This window comes from Anarrhichthys ocellatus, unplaced genomic scaffold, assembly GCF_004355925.1.
Source record: "Anarrhichthys ocellatus isolate YVR2014 unplaced genomic scaffold, GSC_Weel_1.0 scaffold26, whole genome shotgun sequence".
NCBI lineage: Eukaryota > Metazoa > Chordata > Actinopteri > Perciformes > Anarhichadidae > Anarrhichthys > Anarrhichthys ocellatus.
This window is the reverse complement of record NW_022280056.1, coordinates 4,740,780-4,763,309: the sequence shown is the minus strand read 5'-3', so window position 1 is coordinate 4,763,309 and position 22,530 is coordinate 4,740,780. Positions and strand designations below refer to the sequence as shown.

Genomic DNA, 22,530 nt, shown 5'->3' with positions numbered 1-22,530 from the left:
GGGGGGGGGGGGGGGGGGGTTGTGTGGTGCGTAGTGGTACAGACTAGTTGAGGCCCGGGCCGTTAGCTGCCGACAAGTCCGAGTCGGCCGCGCTGACGGGGCCGCGGGTCGCCTCGTCCTCCGATTTGATGCGCTTGGCGTTGGGCTGCTCGCCGGCCAGCTGGTCCCCGTTCTGTCGCTTGGTGGGGAGGGAGGCCGAGGCCGAGGCGTGCGCCGCCAGCAGGTGGAGGGGGCTCGCCACGGCTGGAAGAGCAGGGAGACAAGACGGGTTAACACTGTAGGTTCAGTCTGTGGTGAAGCAACATGTGTAAGAGGCCTGAGGTCGGCTCAGCTGCTGTACCAAATAATACAGAATCTATTGTTCCTAACCATCATGCAAACAGTCTTTACTGACAACATGAAACTAGAGTTGAAACAAGCACGAATCAATCAGTTAATCTGCAAAGCATCCCCTGCTTTATGGTCTGTGTGACTCTAAATGGACCATAATGTACTAAATGAACATCATGCTGTAGTGAAGAAGACTTGAAACTAGAGATTGAGACCATAAACTCATGTTTACAATGTTTACTGAGGGAATAAATCAAGAGAGAAGTAGAGTCATTTTCTCATAGACTTCTATACAACCAGAGGAGTCGCCCCCTGGTGGACATTAGAGAGAATGCAGCTTTAACACATGAAGCATCGGCTTCACTTGTCAGAAGCAGAGGTCGCCTCCTGACCATGAGGCATTTAGATCCCGACTACGAATGATCAACTTCCGACTTAAAATGGATTGCAGCAAAAGTTTTCTCCCACTTCAGACTTCGTGACGTCCATCCAACAAGTCCTGAGGAACAACTTCTGTTCCTCTTCCAGCTCCTCCATGAAGCAGACGTCCGATCAAGCGTCACTTAGTGCACAACACCCTCACTACGTTTAAAGAAACTACATCTAATGAAGCCTCACCTGAGCTGGCAGGTCCGTGGATGGCAGTGGTGATGCTGTGGGTGCCGTTCTGTGTGATGGCCTTTATGGGCAGCTGGTGCTGACCGATGGGGGCCTGCTGCACGATGGTAACAGTCTGCAGGGGCCCGCCGGGCTGGGAGCTCTGGATGATGCGACTGGAGCCGCCTATAGAGGTGATGGTGGGAACCGCCTCCACTTTGACTGAGAGGACGACAGAACGAGGGATGAGGAACCGAGACCAGCAGAGACCGCGATAGACTGATAACACTGAGAGGAACAACGTTTAGAGCTCATCTTCCCTCAAACGGTTCACTTCCAACAGAGAAGGTTTCGATACCCGAGCCAAAATAACAGCTTTGAATCTTACATTTATTTAAATTCAATTTTAGTCTCAGCACCTCTTTATACATTTAGTTTGTGTGTTAGAGCCAGGTATAACTGCTCACAAGTATGTAGCTATAAATACAGAGTATATACAGAGTACACGGTGAAGGAGAGGCCATTTTATTTAAATCTTGATTTGAGGGATCAACTTGTGTTGTTTTCTTCAGAGTGTGGTAGTGAAAGACGACTCCGGTTCATTATTACAATATTTAAATCCCGCTCCTGATTACTTCTACCAGACTTGACTGTGTGTGTAAAACAACAAGGATTCATTGTGACGCTGTTGAAGCGTAACGTCTGATCAGCTTCTGCGGTTCAACATCACGAGCGTTGGAGGAAACTTATGCCGTCTCCTTTCTGTTTCCTGTAGTGATACATCACAGCGAACTAAATAAGACTGAGACTAATCTATGTTGATGTTTATCAATTATTTAAACAGATAATATTGATTCAGTTTTTCTTAAAGGATATCGTTTTTATTTAGTTTATGATAATAATCCTGGATGATACTTGGATTTTGGTACAGACACCCAATATTACTCTTTTTATATTAATCTTTTTGGCTACAATGTATTTCCATAAGTCACTATAATTACACATATCTATAGATCTATATCTATTGCTTTGCTTATAAATAAAAGCATTTAATAATCTATGGCTAGCACCAAGAGTTATTATGCTTAAAATGAATTCGTCAAAAACCCTTTGTTCTTTTTACCCGAGTAAACTAGAACACAACCCTCGACACCAACATTTCCCAGCATGCTCCTGCCTCACCTTTGAGCCCCGTGTGCTCTCCGTTCTCCAGCGGCTCGCTCTTGATGATGGCGGCCGGCTGGGCGATGACGGCGGAGCCGAGGGACCCGACCGGGATCTGCTGCAGGACGTGGACCGTCTGGATAGCGGGCTGGGAGGTGCTGGTGCTCACTGGGGAGGCCATGGTGTAGGTCACTGGCTTAATGGTTTGAGGTAACTGACGCTGGACTGCTATGAGTACCGGCTGGTTGTTCACAGGCGAGCCTGGAACACAAACAGAGAGGCACACGGGGAAGTTTACATAGAAGGTATTACGAATGTGCAGGTTCGTTTATCATTATTAGTTAAAATAGGACATGAGACTATCTCTGCATGCAGGGCGAGCAAAACAAAGAAGCAGTCGTAACAACAGCTGCAGCAGCAGATCTGTATTTACATCCATGGCAGGTAAGTAAATGTTTGAGGCCATGTAGCTCTGGTAGAGACCTGTCAATCACCGCGTAGCCCCGCCCTAAAGCATCCCCTGCTTTATGGTCTGTTTGACTCTAAATGGAACATCATGTACTAAATGAACATCATGCTGTGTTGAAGAAGACTTGAAACTAGAGATTGAGACCATAAACTCATGTTTACAATGTTTACTGAGGTAATAAATCAAGAGAGAAGTAGAGTCATTTTCTCATAGACTTCTATACAACCAGAGGAGTCGCCCCCTGGTGGACACTAGAGAGAATGCAGCTTTAACACATGAAGCTTCACTTCTTAGAACCGGAGGTTGCCGCCTGTTTGGAACGCTGCTATTCAGAAATTGGCCACGAAACAAATAATGTGAGTCGTAATAAAATGTAATGATATTCTAACATCTTACAGTGAAATCTACGGATGACTTTTAATGTCTGAACAGAGCTGATAACTAAGAATGTGTGCGCTCCTTTATGAAAAGCCGACTAGAATCAACATGACAAAGAGATGAAAAAACTAAAAGAACATGTCGTGGCAGAGAATCAAGACCGAAGCCAGAAACAACATCAGCTTTAAACCGCCGTGAGTGAGTGACAGACGGAGAGAGACAGAGAGACAGACAGACGGAGAGAGACAGAGAGACAGACAGACGGAGAGAGACAGAGAGACAGACAGACGGAGAGAGACAGAGAGAGACTCATACCTGTGTTTTGTGCAAAGCGTGCTTCCTGGATGACCGCCAGTTTGGGCTGGACCACCGTGGCGGTCGGCGGGGCGAGAGCCGAGGAGTTCTCCAGCTCCAGGGGGACCGGGGAGCCCTCTCGTGATAGGCTGTCGGGGGTCTGGACGCCGCTGGAGTGAGCGGAGAGAACCCCCGAGTGACTCGGAGACGCCGGGGCACTCCTGAGGGTCGACAGAGACGACGGTTAACTCTCCGATGGCTATGTCGGTTATCAATTTAATTAAATATTGAACAGAAGAAGTAGCTCTTTGTTGAGCATCCATGACTGAATATTTATGCTTCAATCTCAAGCATGAACGCAACAATAAAAACACCGGGAGATAAACACAAGACGATCTGTGAGGCTGAGGTGAACTGTGTGTGTGTGTGTGTGTGAGAAAGTCAAAGCAGGAGAGTGTGTGACACAGAACCCAGACCTGGAGGAGAGGGGTCCGTGTGGGGTCCTGAAGCAGGGGACGCCCCGCGGCCTTCGTTTCCTGAAGGCCTGCTCGATGAGCTTGCCCTCCGAGGACGGGTCTATCCTCCAGAAGGAGCCTTTGCCCGGCTCCTCCTGCGACCGCGCCACTTTGATGAAGTAGCGGTTCAACGACAGGTTGTGACGGATCGAGTTCTGCGACGGAGGAGAGACGAGTGTTGAGGACGTTAAAAAACACATGTTGACGTTTTATCTCATGAGGGTTCGGTGCAGAGAGAAGTGATCCAACACACTCACCTGCCAGCCCTTGTCTGCGGTCCTGTAGTAGGGGTAGTTCTTTGTGATGTGATTGTAGATTCCATTTAGTGTGAGCTGCTTGTCCTGAGCCAGCGTTATGGCCTGGACTATCAGCTGTGCATAGGAGTACGGAGGTTTGGAGTCGTCCTGCGGAGCGGAGGAGGAATGCAGATTTAGGAATCGGGGCCGACTACGCCCAGAAAACAAACCGTCTTCAAACAGTCTTCCAGCTGTTAAATGTCATCTTACAAATGTAGTTCATCACTTATATCGGCCAGAACCATTTATAGGCAATGTGCACTGAATCAGGTCTGCAAATAACAAGCGTTCCAGAGACGTCTTCAAATGTCTTGTTTTGTCCGACCAAAAGTCTCAAACATTCAGTTTACAAGGATAGAAAAGCAGCAAACGCTCCGATAGGAGACGATGCAAACGTTTGAGAACATTTGATAGAAAAATGACTGAAATGATTAATTAGATAGTTGCCCATTGTCACTGCCGCTCTAAAATCATTAAAACTGTGGCTGCAACATTTCCTCCTGATCATTATGGACCCGTTATTATCCTCATTACATCGGCCGAGTCGGTAAACACAAGCGCGCTGTGTGCTCGTAGCTCATTATTCTTGAGACAATATTTACATTATTTTCACAACCAAATGCAGCAAAATACAGCATAGATACTGTAAATAGAGTATATGGTGGTGATAGTAACATCATGTTTAGAGCTCAAATAATAATGAATTCATTAACAGAAATGCTAATATTCTGATAGTTGTTTGAGTGAAATTGCCAAACATTTGACTTTTCAATGGTCTTTAATGTGACGCTCTGCTTCTGAAGATGTGCTGCTGCTGGTCAGACAGGAAGAGCAACATGAAGACGTCCCCTTGATCTCTGGGACATGTCCACTCTCTAGTTCTCTCACATTTCACAGACAAAATGATTAATCAGGAAAATATTCAGCACAATAATAGTGACAATAATCATTTGTGAGCACGAGAAAAGCACAGAAGAGGGATTCCTCCCAACTCTCTCTTCATACACTTTGAGAAGATAACTTCCCATTTTAAAGCCTGACGAGGGAGACCAGACTCAACCCCCCCCCTCACCTTGGGACTGTCCCCTCCGGAGGCGTCTTTGTCGTTCTCGGGCTGCGAGTTGTCGTTCATAAGCTGCAGCTCTGCAGAGCTGACCATGCGTCCGCCCATCCTGTAGCCAGACGAGCCGCCCCCCCGCGGGCTGGAGGGGCACGAGTTAGCAGCACTGCAGGAGAAACACACACAATAATAACAATAAGACAAACTTACTGTGACGATTATCTCACACTGAACCACGACAGACAGATCACATAGCATCACCCCAGAAGGGGCACCTTTAGGTTTATCCGCAGTGCTGCAGTGGTCTTTTGGCCGACGTCTATGCAAATGGCCCTCCCAGATTGTGTGGAAATACTGCAGTCACTTTAGGAGCCACAATGAGGCCTAAAGCAACAAAGCATCCAAGTCAGAATCCAGTCTAATTATCCGTTTAACGGACTTCAATAACCAGGGGACGTAAAGGAGGATCTCCATCGTTAACGGGACTCTGGGGAGATGATGGTAAACTGAACAAACAACACGTTCTACACCTGCTGCCTGTTTATCTACCAACACATTCTTATCATATAACCTCCACGGGACCCGTGTGGGACAGGAGAAACCATCTGGCTGGAGATCAGGGGTTGAGAGGATCTAAGAGCCTGAGATAGAGGCGCCTCCCTCTCTGAGCCCTGCAGCCTCTGAACTAAGCCTAAGCTGATCACCACAGAGGGCTCGCCTCAGGGTCAACGAGAGGCACCGTGGGAGGGTCTCCTCCCACCGCCGAGATCTGACCCGGGACCGGTTACAGAACTCATGGAAACAAGTTAGTGTTTCCTGTGAAAGGCAAAGCAATACAGAACTACTTTGATTTTTGATTATATATTTCTAAAAATGTACTTATTTCAATAACTGTTCCTGTTGTTTTCAACAAGTCATTACTTTTTCTTGAATTAACTAAAACAACCTCAAACCCGATTAGTTTTGGACATCCATCTATACATTTAGAGAATGCTAAATGCTATATTTGCACAAATACACATTTGCTAAATGATCAACCATCGTCGGCGAAGAAGAGACAAAGAAAAGTCACTTCCTGCCCTCTTGAAGGCCGTGGATGCGCGATGACCTGCGGAGGCGAGTACCTGATGGTGCCGGTGGGCGACGGCAGCGGGCTCATGAGGTGAGCGATGTTGTCTGGAATGTTGATGGTCAGTGGGGAGATGTGGGGCTGGACTGGTTTCACTGGGGACTCTGGAGCTTCACGCTTCACTTTCTTCCCACTGGACAGGGCCGTGAACGTGATCTTGATGTTTGTGCTGGGGAACCTGAACGTGCACCTGCAACAGAAAACAAGACGCGGTGTTCAAACGAAGCTTCTTTCTTTTAAAGAATGCACCTCTATGGAAACAACACACTCATGGCTGGAAGCAGAGAGAACCCAAGCATGTCTTTGGTGCATAATAACAGTTACAAAACCATAAATCAGATGTACATTAAACTATTTACATTTTTAAAACCTCTCTGCTCAGCAGCCTGCAGTTCAGTCGAAGCTTCACAGATTATTTGTCACGTGACTGTTGGTCTCAGATGAGTCAATCATGGCTTCATAGTTGCGCCGAGGAGCTCAGAATTTAATGTTTTTTTACAGGATGTGGTTCAAGCTAAAGCTTTCTGGGGGGTGAGATATTAAATGAGACGTGTAGAATAAAAAGTTTTTGTAAAATATCACAATTTTAAGCTTTGTTTTGGTTGCTTTTTCTGATGGAAGCGTTCGTCACACATGATGCTTTCAAGGACCGGTGGAAAGATGAAAATCTGGTGATAACGGTGGTTTTTCCAGCTTCTGGCTGTGATAAAAGGTGTATTTTTGGTGATTTAGTAAAGAAAACATGCTTTTCAATCCCGCCGGTGGGTTTCGGGTGTCAGCGAGCACTTGATTAACGCCACATAAACCTCCGCTGTGGTAGAATCTCTGGATGACTTTAATTAGCAGAGAGAGACATGCAAGTTAATTAAATTTGAATACTGAATGTAGTGATGAGAATCCCTCTTGGTCAGAAGCAGCAGAAAGCAGCAGATTAGCACCGATAGCTCGTGGTGGTTACACTGCAGAGGACCGGAGCTGCTCTGCTGCTCTGCATGGAGGACAGGCCTACATTAGAGCGGATGGGTGAATATGAAGATGTGCTTTAATAAGGGCACAAGCCTCAGCGCCATGTCAATTAGAAAAACATGCATCCAATGGTAACGTGCACGTATCTTTCGGGATTATTAGTGCTTTTAAAATGAGTTGATGGATTCACCTGTCCAGAAAATAAAGGTTGTTCAAACCACAATCCATCAACTACATTTTATATATCGCCCAGCCTCAGCTCAAACCAGGCAGTAACCTCCGGTTCTGAAAAGTGAAGCCGATGCTGAAGAGCCTTAAAGCTGCATTCTCTCTAGTGACCACCAGGGGGCGACTCCTCTGGTTGCATAGAAGTCTATGAGAAAATGACTCTACTTCTCTCTTGATTTATTACCTCAGTAAACATTGTAAACATGAGTTTATGGTCTCAATCTCTAGTTTCAAGTCTTCTTCAATACAGCATGATGTTCATTTAGTACATTATGGTCCATTTAGAGTCAAACAGACCATAAAGCAGGGGATGCTTCAGGGCGGGGCTACACGGTGATTGACAGGTCGCTACCAGAGACGTATACGGCGTCTCTACGTCGCTCCTCCTCAGTCCAGATATGGTCACTTCCTCTTCATCTTATAGAACTACACGTTACTTAAATACTGAGACATTTCTATCATTGCGTCTCCATTCGATGTTCAGGAATAAAAAGAAACGACAACAACCAACAAAATGGACTCAGGAATGCGAGGACGCTGCCAACAGAAACCGAGCACGTTGTCGGGAGGATTCCTTTTATCAAAACAGTTTCTGGACTTGATAAAAACAGACCCGTCGTTGGTGTACTGTAGACTTCTATATCTGATGGATGAAAGGGAGCCGTCATGATAAATCAACACTCACAGATACCAGTGAAAAGAAGGAAACTCCTCTAAATCACTGCTGGGAGACAGAGCAGACACACTTTGGTTTTCATCTCGTTAGAGTGCCAGGCACAGCAGTTTTTGTGTTTTCTTTCTCCGGGCCCTCACAGAGCTGGCATCTGCTGAGAGAAGCGTATCCCCGACACCTACATCACAAATTAGCCCGAAACACTTCCCGGAGCCAGACTGGTGAGGGCCGACACTTTGCATTGTGCCCGTTCCCTCTCGGCAGCCTCTCGGGACGGCCACAGACGAGACAAAGTTACGGAAGGATTCCTGAAATAACATCAGAGCACTTCTCAATACCTAGCGGCTGTGGAGCGCTGACAGAGTGGGGACGGTGACGGCTAAATATATCAATAAATAATAAAAGATCACAGAAACAATCCTGCTCCGTCGTGTTCTCGTCTGTGCTTCACCACGCGGATGACGAACACCGAATGTTCAAATATAAATATCGGTTCATAACTAAGCTCCACTGTCAACCATTTAAGAGGATATAGAACAATAAGGAGTGTATACAGAGTACAGAGTGGGTTAGGCGATTGTTTCTATTTTCATATCATCATGGTGTTCACTCGAGACGGTTGATCTGCTCTCTGATCTCCAGATGGTCGTGGCGGCCTGTGGCTCAGCTCTGATGGAGATCCGACATCTTTAAGATGTTTTGCAAGCAGCCCAGTGTTAAGTTACATGAATAAATGTTTATAAAAGGAGCGTTAACATCATATCTATCACAGGCTGTAATCTTATCCTTAATATCACAATCCACATCATACACGACCATGAACGGGGCTGAACCAAATAGTTTAAAGCTTCATTTTCGACGATGACATAACTATTATTATTATTATTAAGAACTTAAAGCAACTCTATTCCACTCTCTCAAATAAACACACCACGCGTGATGTGGCTCCTCGTCTCGGTCCAAAAGATTATTTCCAAAACTCACATGTTTTAATCTAACGTATAACTCTGCATCAACCCATATTTGTTGGGACATCGTACGGACAGCAGAGCAACGCTTGGTGAGCAGGCTCATGGAGAACAGAGGCCGTCAAACTGGTTTGTATTGAAGGATTTAAATAATCACTCGGGCGGACACGTCGCTCCACTGAGAACATCTCTACGTGCACAGCAGAGTTCATACTTTAACATCTTAGTTTTGATCGTATGTAAAGCTACCAAAGAAAGAACACTTCTCTCAATAACTTGGTTGGATGATGATCTTTCTGTACTACCACCTTTCTTCATGTAACAAAAGAAGAATGTGTTTCCTTGTTTAACGTTGTAGTAACACAAGGAGCCAAAATAAAAAGGGAAGAAACTTGTCGACTGTAAATCAGACACCAGCTTTTGATACTCGAAGTCTTTGTTGCTTCGTGCTATCGACACGTTCTGGATGGTTCGGACAAGACGAAGAGGGAAACATGTTAACATTCTCAAATACCTGCGTCACAGGTTTTAAGTGGTGATAAATGCAAATTAGTCATCTGTATAAATGCAACTCAGTTAATCAAATGTCAACCTAACAGCTCCAAACACAAAGAAATGAATTTAACAACGACATAAAACGTCGTTTTATGGAGAAGCAACGTTCTGCATTTTTGCTAATTTGAATGACCAAAACAAAACAGTTCGATGAAGTATTGATGAATATTGTTTGAACATGTTAGATGCTGATGAAGATACTTGTGCTTCACTACAGAAAAAAACATGCCTTTTTCCAAATCTAGTTGTTTAGATATTTACAGGTTTAGGGAATGAAGTGTAGTCAGAAGCTTCATTGAGGAAACATCTATAATTTCATTGATAATGAGACATTGTTGATTATCTGAGGCTCGGTGGTATGGGGGCTGTGTCCATGTTGTGGAGTATCCACCTCAAAGCATGCATTCACTGAAGCCTCTTTATTGGCCCTATTTTCTCTCTGTGTGAACAATGAGGCCCGAACTCCCCAAAAAGAAACACACAAACACACAGTTGCTATGCTGCTAAGCTGCGAGGACGGCAACAAACAAAGCTCGATCGACTGAAAAGGAAAAACTTTCCCTCGATTTTCACCCCCACCCACCACGCAACAAAAAAAGAAAAGAGAACGTAAACAAAAGAAGACGGCAAGACAGGAAGAGCACCAACTTGGGAGAGGATTTGCGGGTGTGGGAGAGGGGAGGGAGAGCAGGGGAGTGAGGGCCGTTCCTTTCTGTTTACATCACCGAAGAGGAATCCCTGGAATACCAGCGACCTGTCCCCACGGCCCACCGCCCCGCCAGCGCTCTCGTGCTCTCGATATGCGTCTCCGGCCGTCTTAACGTGGACGCCGAGGGTCGTCCGAGAGTCGTCCGAGAGTCGCCTCCAGCTCGAGGATTACACTGAAGCACGTGAGCCGTGCTGGGAGCCTTACTTATGGAGGTCCGTGTTGCTGCTGATTAAAAGCTCTTTATTGGCGAATCAATACGAGAACCTGAAACCAACGCTGCTCCAACCTAGTTCCTCGTTGTGCTCGCTAATGTGATGGTGTGTGATGTAGCTAACACAACACAAACACGTTCAGCTGCAGATGATATTTTTCTGCAACGTTAGCGGTCTAGATATTCAAAACCAAGTCAAAACAAGTTCTCTTTCTTTGTGCAGAACAAACAAGTGGTTGCACATTGAGAGATTGCACAACAGCGGAGAGCAGTGTGGGAAGTCTGGCCAGTGTTGGCAGGTTTATCTACAGTAAAAGTCACTTCAGTGAATAAACAGAAAACACTTTTAAAGCATGTTACAATCTTAAATAAAGCACAAAAAAAGTAAACAAGCTGGGTTGTTGTATTTTCCACTAGAGACGATCTTCCCGTTCACGTCCTTAACCAACAGACCAAAACACAAAGATACACAACGTACTACGATGTAAGAGAGAAAAGGAGCGGATGGTTGACTTTTTGTTTCATAAATGACAATTAAAAATAGTTATCAACATTTGGGATTAACCTCCTGCCCATCAACATAGTAATTAACAGAATAACTGTCTCAGTTCTACTTAAAATTGCTTATTTTCTTCCAACCAACAGTACAAAACACAGAGACATTTGAGAAGTTTCCATTTAAACTTAATCATTATTTTATCAAAACGGTCGGTGATTAGTTTTCTGTTGATTTAATTATCACGCCAGCACTTCCTGCTGGAACCTGACTATTGTTACTTTCTGTCAGTGTTACAACCCATTACTGACGTGAAGTACAGACCGGGGCGATAGATTAATCTGCGTGATAAATGTGTGTTTATTTCACAACAACTCTTAAAGTTAAACAATGGCACCGTGCAGACTACAACTCTCCTTCAAGAAATGCACCAATCTCCATGTCAAAAACGTGTTATTTAATTGTTAAATTAACTTTGAGGGTCAGTTCCTTGCTTCAATGGCGAACGTCGCATGACTTCGGCTGCGTGTAAAGAGGCTAAAGGTGCAGCAGGCTCTGTGTTGTGAGCCGGCAGGGCGGTGACGGGCTGGTTTGTTTACGTTTAGGGGTCGAGAGGAGAACTCCATTCACAACTACTAGAGAAGCTGCAGCTAACATGCTAAGCTAACGTGTTTGCATGACGACACGGGACGAATGTTTACAGTCTCACGGGGTACACATCTTTTTGGGACTTAAGAGTGTCCACGTGTCACGTTAATGCCGTTTGCTAACAAAAAATGTCAACAAAGAAAATGGCATAGGGAACAGGATGCGTAGTTCTTGCTAACATGCTAATAAAACACGTGGTCCTCTCGATCCTTGCTAGGCAATACAAACCCAATGTTGTTGACTGTGTACTTAGCATGCATGGCTACACTAGAGCTAGCATCCACATGGGAGGGGGGGGGGGACTTACATTCGTGGAAGCTGCAGAGGGGGGGCGCCTCGTCGGAGGAACACTCCGTCCACAAACACCCCGTTTTTACCGAGACATCTCAGGTAGAAATCCCCGCTGCTGCCGGTGCCTCCGCCGCCGCCACCGTCGTCGCTGGCGGTGAATATCTCCAGGTGCCTCCGGGAGATGAAGCTCGAGTGGCCCATGCTCACGTCCACGGAGCCCTGAGACGAGTTCCGGCCGATGGTCACCGAGCGCTTCTTCATCATGTATTCGAATTCACGGCCCTCGAGCCGGGCGACCGGCCCAGACGACGATCCGCTCACCACCACGGCCATGTTCTGGAGGAGGTTTGAGGTAATATTTGGGACAAATAAAAAACAAAAAACACCGGTTTGTGTGTGTGTGGACGCCCGACTGTGTGGCCTAGAACAGAGGCGTGTAAAAATGAAATCTACAAGAGAAGGGGCTTCAAATTCAAAACAGGAATTTAGAGGGGAAACATGCGAGGAGGCCGGGGGACAGCAGGCTCCGACCCACCGCCGAGAGAAAGGGTAGCGGAGAGATCCAACCAAACGGAGCTTAGAGGGCGGATGTGGCCTGAGTGACAGCGCGCTCCGCCAATGGGAATCGAGGAAAGCCGATGCAGCTCTTGCGCCCGCGACCAATCACGCGAGAGAACTAATCTGAGGACAGATTCAAGGTCGGTTGGTGGGTAGCAATACGCGCATATGCTTTTTACACACACACACACACACAGGAAAGGAGTGGAGCAACCGGTCTACACGTGCGATCAGTCACAATAAACCCTACAGCGAAATATAATCTATAATCTGTGATAATGCATCTATATTAACAACTATCCATGCATTAAAAAACAAGAAACTACCACATGAATGAGATTATTTTCAGTCTCTCCACGTCGAAGCAGCGTAAAAAGCCTCAGTGCATGATGGTCTTCCTGCTCCACTACGGAATCCATGCCTGGTTTTGCACGATGCACCCTTTGCAGCATCTTGTTACTGTGTAGTGATGAGGTTAGCTATATTTTTAAATGATCAAGTCTGTAATCAGTACAAACACATCACAACAGACTGACTGGCTTCATATTACGCCGCAGGTCTGTAATCCTGTGCTGTCCCGTATGCAGACCTTGTCATGAGGGTGAGTGACCCTGCCATCTGTATGTAGGCCACTTGTTTGTAAACACTGAAGAGGAGGGCGGGACTGCCTGAGCGGTGTGTGGTGTGGTTGCACGTGCGTACACGCGCGTGCAACCAGTTGAAGGCCTTCCATCAGATGATAACACCTCTGACAAGGTGTGAAGTGTGCGGTGATGATGAGGCGTTAATGGATGTTTGACAGCATGGAGGTCAAAAACAAGACTAGTTAACAGAAGAAGAATAAGCTTAGTACTGGAACTAGTTTTAAGTTTGTGGGACATAAAACATGTCTTCAGAGGAATGACAAACAACATGATCTGAATCATCATTACGTTGACATTTGATTTAATAAAAAATGCATTTGTGTGTCTGATTTCTTGCATTATTTAGTATAACAATGCAATACACAAGATCGTCTTTGTCCCTTATTACAAAATATTAGTTTTAAGGTTATAAAATCATAAATTATAGAGCTGTAATTATCAGCTATTAGTAAAAAAAATAACGAGGGAATCATTGTTGAATCATGAACAAATATAAAACTTCTCAAATTCTTAGCTGTTGCCTGTTTTAAGTAATTGTAAAACTGTTTAATTTTGTAATGCCTTTTGCACTTTTGCTCAGACAAGACATCTGAAGAATTTTCTCTTATTTGAAATACAAAGCCATAAATCGAGAAATCACGATATCAATAAAAATGTACATTTTCAATGATCCTTACTGATCATTTCCATACTATACCAGAAACAAAGATACATTAAATGGATGAATGTTTGATGCAAGATTAAATGTGTGCAGCAGTGTTAGCTGGTGGAACATGTTCTCTGTAGGGCTGTGCCACATCCAATCAATTTCAGCAAACATCCCAGAATGATTTAATGCAAAAACATTAAGTTATCAAACACGTATTACTACTTTGCAGTTAAATATTTAACCTTTATTCCAACATGAAAAAAAGCAGTAAATAACACTTTGATAAACACGTCAGGACATTATATTTTAGTCTCCCTCACAGGGAATTCAGTATAATATAATAATTATATATATATATATATATATATATATATATATCATATAATAATATTCACTATAATATAAAACACACATATATATATATAATGATGTATTTATAACTATACATCATGTCTCAGCAGGTGCTTCATGTCCCTCTCTCCCTAGCTGTCCGTGCTGGATCTGTCCCGTTGTTTTAAAAAGCTAAATACGTTATTAGCATGACGTCATGCAGCTAGCCTAACCTGTCTGGTGTGCAGCTAGAGAAGCTTCATGTGCTGCTTCCCTTCCCCGCTAGTCTGCTGTCTGATTGTGAGGTCAGGCTGATCTGATATCAGCTCTTTGGCCTGAAGGTTCTCCTCAAAGTTCTCCTCTCAAACGGGTCTTGGGGGACATCAGACGTCCTCCATCAGACGTCATTTCCAAATTCCGGTTCAAGCGAAGATTGCGATGACATTATAGATCGAGGAAATGATAAATAAGAGACTTGGGAGGATCGAGGAGCGTCTTATTATTACTCCAGAAAACGTTGCTGGAGGAGGGCTGGGAGTTTTTGCTGAGAGTTATATTATTATACTATCTATATTATGTTATTGGAATATTTGTATTGATACTCTAACATGTAAGATGCATTTTAATGATGCAGCTGGTAGAGGTGGAGCATATTCTAACTACTTTATATAGAGTTGGAAAGTGGAGCTAAATACAACCGAATGCTGAATAGGCAACCAAAATGTTTCATTAATGTGAAAACATGTGAAAGGGTTAAAGTTGTAAGACAAAAACACGGACAACTCCCAGACCGGAGAACACCGTGGTAGAGACCGAATGAACATCATGCTGTATTGAAGAAGACTTGAAACTAGAGATTGAGACCATAAACTCATGTTTACAATGTTTACTGAGGTAATAAATCAAGAGAGAAGTAGAGTCATTTTCTCATAGACTTCTATACAACCAGAGGAGTCGCCCCCTGGTGGACACTAGAGAGAATGCAGCTTTAAGACACTTCCGCATTGGCTTCACTTTTCAGAACCGGAGGTCGCCACCTGGTTTGTCCTCAGTCCAACATGAGAGGAAGAAGAAGTGAAGCTGCCCCGAGGACTTATCAATCACGTTGAAGGTACAAGTGTACGTTTGGATAGTTTGTTTATTGGATGAAATCCAAAGTGGCAGAAACGAGAAAACGTTGCCGGAGGAGTGCTGGGTGTTTTAGCTGAGAGTTTTTTGGTTACATTTTGACTGTATATTTAGATATGGACCCAGTAGTCGAGGTGAAATGCTGCCCCTTTGTTTGTTTAGATCGCGTGGCTTCATCTTACATATTTCATCTTTAACTGCTGTCAATGCTGCTAATATGAGATTGCTTTAAAAACACACTTCAGATGGCCGTGCTTCTGAATGTTTGCAGATTGAGTTGAAACAGACCTGCTTGTATTTCAAACTCACTGATCACACATTCAATACATGCACACTCGAAAAGCTATCTTTAATTTAAATTATTTTGTCAACAGGTCCTACAAAATTGTATTAGGTTAGCTAAAGCAAAATTATTAGATTAACATGAGTTAATGAACTTGTATTGTAGTAACACAATGCTTATGAATTGAGCTAACTATAAAAATAGATAATAAGATATATTTAAGATTACCCAAATTAAGTCAATTAAGTTATATGGACTTCAATAATATATTTACAGGCTGGTGTTTTTAATTTTACTTTTCATCATGTATCTTATTGGTAGAAGTACAATTATTAATTTAAGTTAAATTCATTAAAACATTAGGTTCTCATCCAATTTATTTTGTTAGTTTAACATAATTCTAGTTCGTCAACAGGTTCCACACAAATTCATTCGGTAAACCCAACATATTCATTTTTTTACATTTATTTTATTCACCAATAATATTGAAGCACATGCTGCCCACAATCAAAAATAATGCAGACATGTATTTCATTATTTTTTTATTCAAGTAGGGAATAGTTGAAGGGCCCATAAGAACCCATAAGTCGCATTGACCTTTAACTTGCACTCTACCAACCACTGGAGGGAGACATGCACCATCGCACTCCTCCAAGAGATGACATCATGGATCACCAGCCATCTTAAGCTTTTAGGGGGAAGTCATGTTCACAAACAGAGCAGAATAATAACCACACTGCCATCACCTGAAGTCTCCCAGCATTCATCTGTTTATTAATAACAGGTGCATGTTATATATAATAGTGTGAAGAGAACGTGTTTCTACTTATATTACATGTATTATTATATCTATATTCCTTGTTGTTGCTCTATCCTCTGTGCTGCCTCACTGCTGTGGGACTAATAAAGGAGTATCCTCTCTTATCTTATTCCAATATGAGCTGCCTAATGGGACCCATCTTTATCTGAGAATACATTCACATACGATTGATTGCTTTATTTAAGTAATCGATTTAGTACAAATCTCAGATAACATTTAATATCAAGATTATATGATGAAGCTGCATCTGAAATATTAAATAGAATTCTATCTGTCTCAGATAGATGAAGGGATTTTTAGAGTTTATATATGACTCCTTGTAGTATTTTAACATTTATATCTATATATATCTATATATAGAGAGACTGTGTTTCTTGTAGGTATTATTTTAACACACATATATATATACACACTCTGTGCTTCTTGTAGTACTTTAACGTTTACATATATACTGTCTGTGTTTGTAGTATTGTTTTAACGTTTACATATACACTATCAGTGTTTCTTGTTGTACTTTGTGTGTATTTGTGGTATTACTAGAGCAGTGAGCGCTGTGGCACAGCTAATGGGAGTTATCCAAAGCTCTCTCAAGCCACACGATGGGGGTTCATGCTCAGCATTACCGACACAAAGAGGATGTGCTTCACCATAATGTGCTATTTGATTTAAGCTGGAACCAACCATGATGCGGCAAAAGTTGACCGTCCAGAGTTACAAATATGTCTGATTCTGTTCATTTACAGAAAGTTATTCATACCAAAAGCCAGAACTCTGTAAACACAGTTCACTCTGTTATTCTTTATTGTATGTATTGTGATTTACTATGATTTATTGTAAACAACTTGTGAAGCCGAAGGTTAATTTCCACATTTGTGGACAATAAAAATGATTAGTATTAATATGAAACACAATCAACTAACAGGTAACATGTCAGTGAGATAGAGACACCTGTTTTTAGTGCATCTGGTTAAAAAGTGAAAGAAATACTTATTATGATACAATGCTTCCCAATACTAGTAATAAAGTTTTGACAGATAATTTTAAGATCTCTTTTTTCTTTTTATAGTTTGTTATTGTTATAATTGTTATTATTTCATACGTTTTGTCATTTCTATTATCATATTTATTGTAATGTGTATCTGAGCCTCATGTCCTCACCGCTCTCAGAGCAGACCCTCTTGTCTCGAGAGATGCCACCAGCATTTGTGGAGCACAGCTGTGATTAAGATTATAATGACATATTCCGTCAAGACAACTTGGGGGATTTGAGCACAACAGAGAAGGCGGTGTCCTGTGGGGGGGGGAGGTGCTTAGCAGCAGGGTTTCCACCTCTTTGCGGAGTGAGAGACCCATTATGCCTCTCCTCCATTTCCTCTCTCAGGGGCCGGACCCAAATGGACACATTAATAACTCTCCACGTCTGAGGGAGCTAATGGAGCCTTGAGTGCTGATTAAGGCTGGAAGAATCGGGCGTGGAGCAAGAGTATTAGTTTCACTCTCCTCGCCGGCTGCTGTGAACAAACTAAAGATCGCACTGCGTTTTTCTTCTTCTTCTTTGGAGCTAATTGGCTCAGACCTGTAGCACATGTGTTTATAGCCACTGGAGCTCTGTTGCTTTGTGAAGGAGCAGGTTTCCTGTCTCTCTACATACAATAGTTTAGTTTGTTGTTCCCGTTGAACTCCACTCTGGGTGGATCTGTGCTAAATAACCTACAGTACGTGTTTGACCAGTTTTGATTAAGGAGCGGCCTCACAAAGAACACAGCAACGTGTCATTTTAAAGCATGTTTAAATGTCACATGTCTCAAAAGCTTTTCCCTCTCATGTTAAAATACATATACTTCAACTCACAACATATACATTCTGTGATAATAATGACATAAATAAGGCACACAGTGTCATGATGGTGCGCTTTTTAAAAAGGTTTCCTCCCAATGAAAGTGCTGAGAAATAAGATTTCCACTCCAACAAAGTCCAGTAATCCCTGCTGTCCATATTAAACATGACATGTTGTTTTCACCCTGAAGTCAAAGGGTGGAATAGTTGTTTCTTCTTTTTATATATATGTGTTCCTTCCCGGATTTGGTTTTATCTCACATCCTTCACGGAGGCAAAACCTCAGGGTTCACAAATTCATGATTCTTTAAGGGAAGCTTCTGCTCCAGTCTGTCCTGCCGGGCCCCCTCCCCCTCCTCATTCTCATGCTGCTGGGTTGAAGGAGTCCATCAGCTGGAAGCCAGCGCTGACTCAGTCCTGCTTCCCTCACACCGGAGGTCACAGTATGTCCGGCTTCACCAGGTTGAGCTCCTCCTCGGTCACAGTGAGGTTCCCCATGTACCAGAATATCCAGAAGATCAGGCTGATGAAGATCAGCAAAGGCCCGGACAGCACGAAGAAGTCCCAGAAACTCAAGGGAGCGAAGATCCCCACGAAGAAGAGGATGAGGCCGACAACGTCCAAAATCACAGCCAGCGACAGGAAGAAGTGGCTGCACTTCCTGTGCTCCATGACCGCGCTGGGTGAGACGGTGGACCAGGTGGATGTCGTCTCAGCAAGTCTCTCCGGTAAAGTGCTGTCCTGCCCTTTCAATCATTCACTCTCAGCACGCCTCACATTTTTTTTAAATGCACAAGACTCCTGGTATGCAACCACAACGGGTTCTACTGTCCATCCTCATTCCCTTGCAGGGTGGACTTGTTTTGCACCTTTTTATGTCATTAGAATGTGACGGACGCATCATCGACCCATTGTCTGCAACCCCGCGCGACAGATTTATGCACATATACGTATTTCATAATCAGATGCCACTGAGCTTGTGTTTACACAGAGATAAGCCTGATAATTAATGAGCCCCCCCCCCTGATCTTTTTGTTCAGCTAATGACACCAACGTGCAGAGCTGCATCAGTGTGTTGCATCTTCTATCAGCTCTTTCCCACTTGAGATTTAACCCAGGAAAGAAATGCAGCCCTTAATGTTTAACCAGGGAGCAGCTCTGCAGGACGGATACATGCTTTCAAGCCTTCCCCGTAAATATTTGCTGGTTCACAGTTCATGCATCTCCATAACAATGACACCTTTTGTGAAGTGACTGTCACAAAGAGGAAGCACACGCAATGGAAACTTTCCTGCGAGCAGCTTGTTTGACCAGTCAAGCTGCCACTGTTTGTGTCCGCTCTGTGGCTTTCACTGCCCATACCTCCCACAGCTGCTGGATTACCTTTTATTTACTGTAACGTTGTCATGTGTTTGATTTAAAGATGCGTGAGGCTGTCAGTCATGTTAACTCTGTGTGACCCTAACCCTAACACAATAAACACAACCCTGCCAGGCACCGGGACATTTGCATAAGGTGTGCCATTATCTGGAATCCATCTTGTGCGTCAGTCTATATTCTCAAAATGAAATAAGTAGAGACGGATACATCTTAGTGGACATACAGCATGTCATACTGGGTGTCACATTCACATTTCAGCTTTGTTTAACCGACACCAAAACCACTGAGGCAAACCAGTCGGACCAGTGTTTGTGTTGCTTTCCCCGCCAGCCGGAAAGCAAACACGACTTGAGTTCACTCGGTCTGGCAGCAGCTACGACATGAATAACAGATGTTCAATGTGTTTGGCAAAGCATTTGTGTAAAAATAGTAATAAATTAAGATGAAATATTGGAGGACAGTCAACAAGGGAACATTTCTCCTTGTTGCATGGACACAACAGCCTTTCTGAGAACGCTATAAACTATTGTGTAGATTAAATATACTTTCAGCAAGAAAATAAGTAAATGATAGAGTTATATTCCAGCAGAAGGCCGGATTAACCGGCAGGGGGCTGAAAAAGAGCTGTTAGCCCCTATTGACCCCCATCTCTGATAGGACTGGTAACTCGATACCTTTAAGGTGTCTCCTGAAACAACCCAGTGCCGAGTATTATCCAAAGTTATCCAATCAAACGATACCTTCAATCGATCATTGTTATGCGTAGATCTATAAATAAATGGACTATTTGATTGGTTTCAGTTGCAGTCAATCATCACAAGCGTTTATCAATTTAATGCAACCTGTGGTAAATATATATATTAACTAACACATTTGAAATGAACAGTTGCCAATCCAGCTCTGCATGACAGTGAAGAAAGCTTTGAAATGTCATTTCGACCTCGATAGGAATTGAATAATTCAGAGTGAACCATCTAAACACAGTGTTTGTTCTTTATCAGTAGGACTGAAGTCTTTCCAGGAAATGTATAGACCAGTAACACTGGTCTATACATGTTTCAGTAACACTTTCATTTTCAGTAAAGTGTTACTGAAAATGAAAACTCTTTAGTGTCTAAATATATTGAAGGGTGTGCCTCAGTATTTCTAAAAACCCTGTGTACACACACACACACACACTAACTGTTGTTTCCTTATCCTGTTGTTCTTCATTCACAGATCTAAATGTCGTCTGGTTTGCCATAAATGCAAAAGGACTTGCAGGACTTTTTAACATGTGATTTGACATTCAAATAGATATTCAGGGTTTAAATGCATCATCACTCAGCAGTTCTCTGAATGTGACGCATTACATACTTTGTTTGTGCTGGTAAAAACCCTGTCAATGAACCTTCATTTAGTTTTGTCTGAGAATGATGTAATAATATATAACAGTCGTTACAGAAGCAGCAGCATTGATATGTAAGCAGACATGGCACATTTAAAGCATCTAAGGTGAAGCTACCCATCAGGTGCACCAGCTGGAGGTTCAGATCTCTGTCTTTTCTTCTTGTCCTGTCTCCACTTTCTTCTCCACAGAAAGGGAGTCCACAGAGTCCTCGTAGCCCTCGTTGTGGTACACTGTGGATCTGCCCCACGTCACCCGGCTGGCCTCGCGAGGTGCAGGTGCGCTCACCTGGCTGCCTTCCTTCTTATCCTCCTCCACGTACTTCACGCGGGCCTCCGGCTTCAGCTTCTGGCTCAGCCTCTCCGTGAGTTTCCTCGCCAGCCGCGCGACGCCGCCGCTCCTCTTCCTCATCCAGCCGTCGTCCTCAGACACCGGCACGTTGCCCACGTACCACATGACCCAGAAGGCCAGGCTGGTGAAGATCACCAGAGAGCCGGTGTAGATCAAAAAGTCGCCGTAAAAGCGGCCGCCGATGCGCACGTCTGCGAAGATGCCGATGAAGAGCAGGATTACGCCGAGAACGTCGAATAGGACGGCGGCGATGAACACAGACAGGCATCCCCCTATGCACTTTATCCGACCCATGGTGGGGACATTACCGCTGCCTCGAGCTCGTATAACGGTGAGGATGGCGAGCCGAGTGCAGCGCGCTGTACCTGCAGAGAAACGCCCCACCTTAAAAGTGAGGGTAAACAAGGTGTTTCCCTCAGGCTGCTTCAGTGCACACACACACACTCTCACACACACACACACACACACACACACACACACACACACACACACACGGACTGTTTCCTTAGCCTGCTGTTCCTGTTGTATCTAAATGTCGTCTGGTTTGCCATAAATGCAAAAGGACTTGCAGGACTTTTTAACATGTGGTTTGACATTCAAATTGATATTCAGGGTTTAAATGCATCATGACTCAGCCTTTCTCACCACGTTTTGTTTTTTGCTCTGGGCGGCGAACACTACCGACGGTGAGGAGTGAGCGGAGGGATGTTCCGTTCATTGCAATCTGCAACTTCGCCACTAGATGGCACTATATCCTACGCACTGTCACTTTAATATACGGGCCATGAAATATTAGAACTTGACCTATTTCTTTCTAGTTTCTTTCTTCTATCATAAACGAATGAGGCGAAAACTAATTTTCTATTCAAACTTGCGTCTTTATTACATTTTATTTATTTGCATGTCCACTATTATGGAAGGTTTGACTGAGAAAATGTCTTCAACAGGAAAATGGATTTGACCATTTAAAGGTGGTTTTAGCCAAAGTCTCGTCAGCTGATTTCTCTCTTGTATTCTACTGAATAGTTGTTGGCTGTAAACTCAATATTATTGTCATTATTGATTTATTTGTCGTTTATTTAAAGGAGTTAGGGGTTTGCTTTTAGGTCCAACGTTACAATAAAGGCATTGGAGCCGTCTAAGAGAGAGGGCCCTGGAGTTTCCTGTTTTTGATGGCTTTAGTTAAC

At 43.6% G+C, this 22,530-nt stretch overlaps 2 protein-coding genes across 2 annotated transcripts; both read right to left on the bottom strand.

Moving 5' to 3' along the window:
• Nucleotides 1-6: 6 nt before the first annotated feature.
• Nucleotides 7-12,546, bottom strand: foxk2b (forkhead box K2b). The gene is made up of 9 exons (XM_031862262.1): nt 11,994-12,546; nt 6,228-6,422; nt 5,116-5,269; nt 4,005-4,151; nt 3,709-3,902; nt 3,254-3,453; nt 2,110-2,352; nt 949-1,149; nt 7-243 (listed from the first exon to the last, which is right to left on the bottom strand). Exons 1-9 carry the CDS (start codon nt 12,308-12,310, stop codon nt 44-46), a joined length of 1,851 nt encoding a protein of 616 aa, XP_031718122.1. The 5' UTR covers nt 12,311-12,546; the 3' UTR covers nt 7-43.
• Nucleotides 12,547-16,049: 3,503 nt separating this feature from the next.
• On the bottom strand, nt 16,050-21,662 carry tmem238l (transmembrane protein 238 like). Its single transcript, XM_031862203.1, has one exon. It carries the CDS (start codon nt 21,635-21,637, stop codon nt 21,134-21,136), a length of 504 nt encoding a protein of 167 aa, XP_031718063.1. The 5' UTR covers nt 21,638-21,662; the 3' UTR covers nt 16,050-21,133.
• Nucleotides 21,663-22,530: the final 868 nt, after the last annotated feature.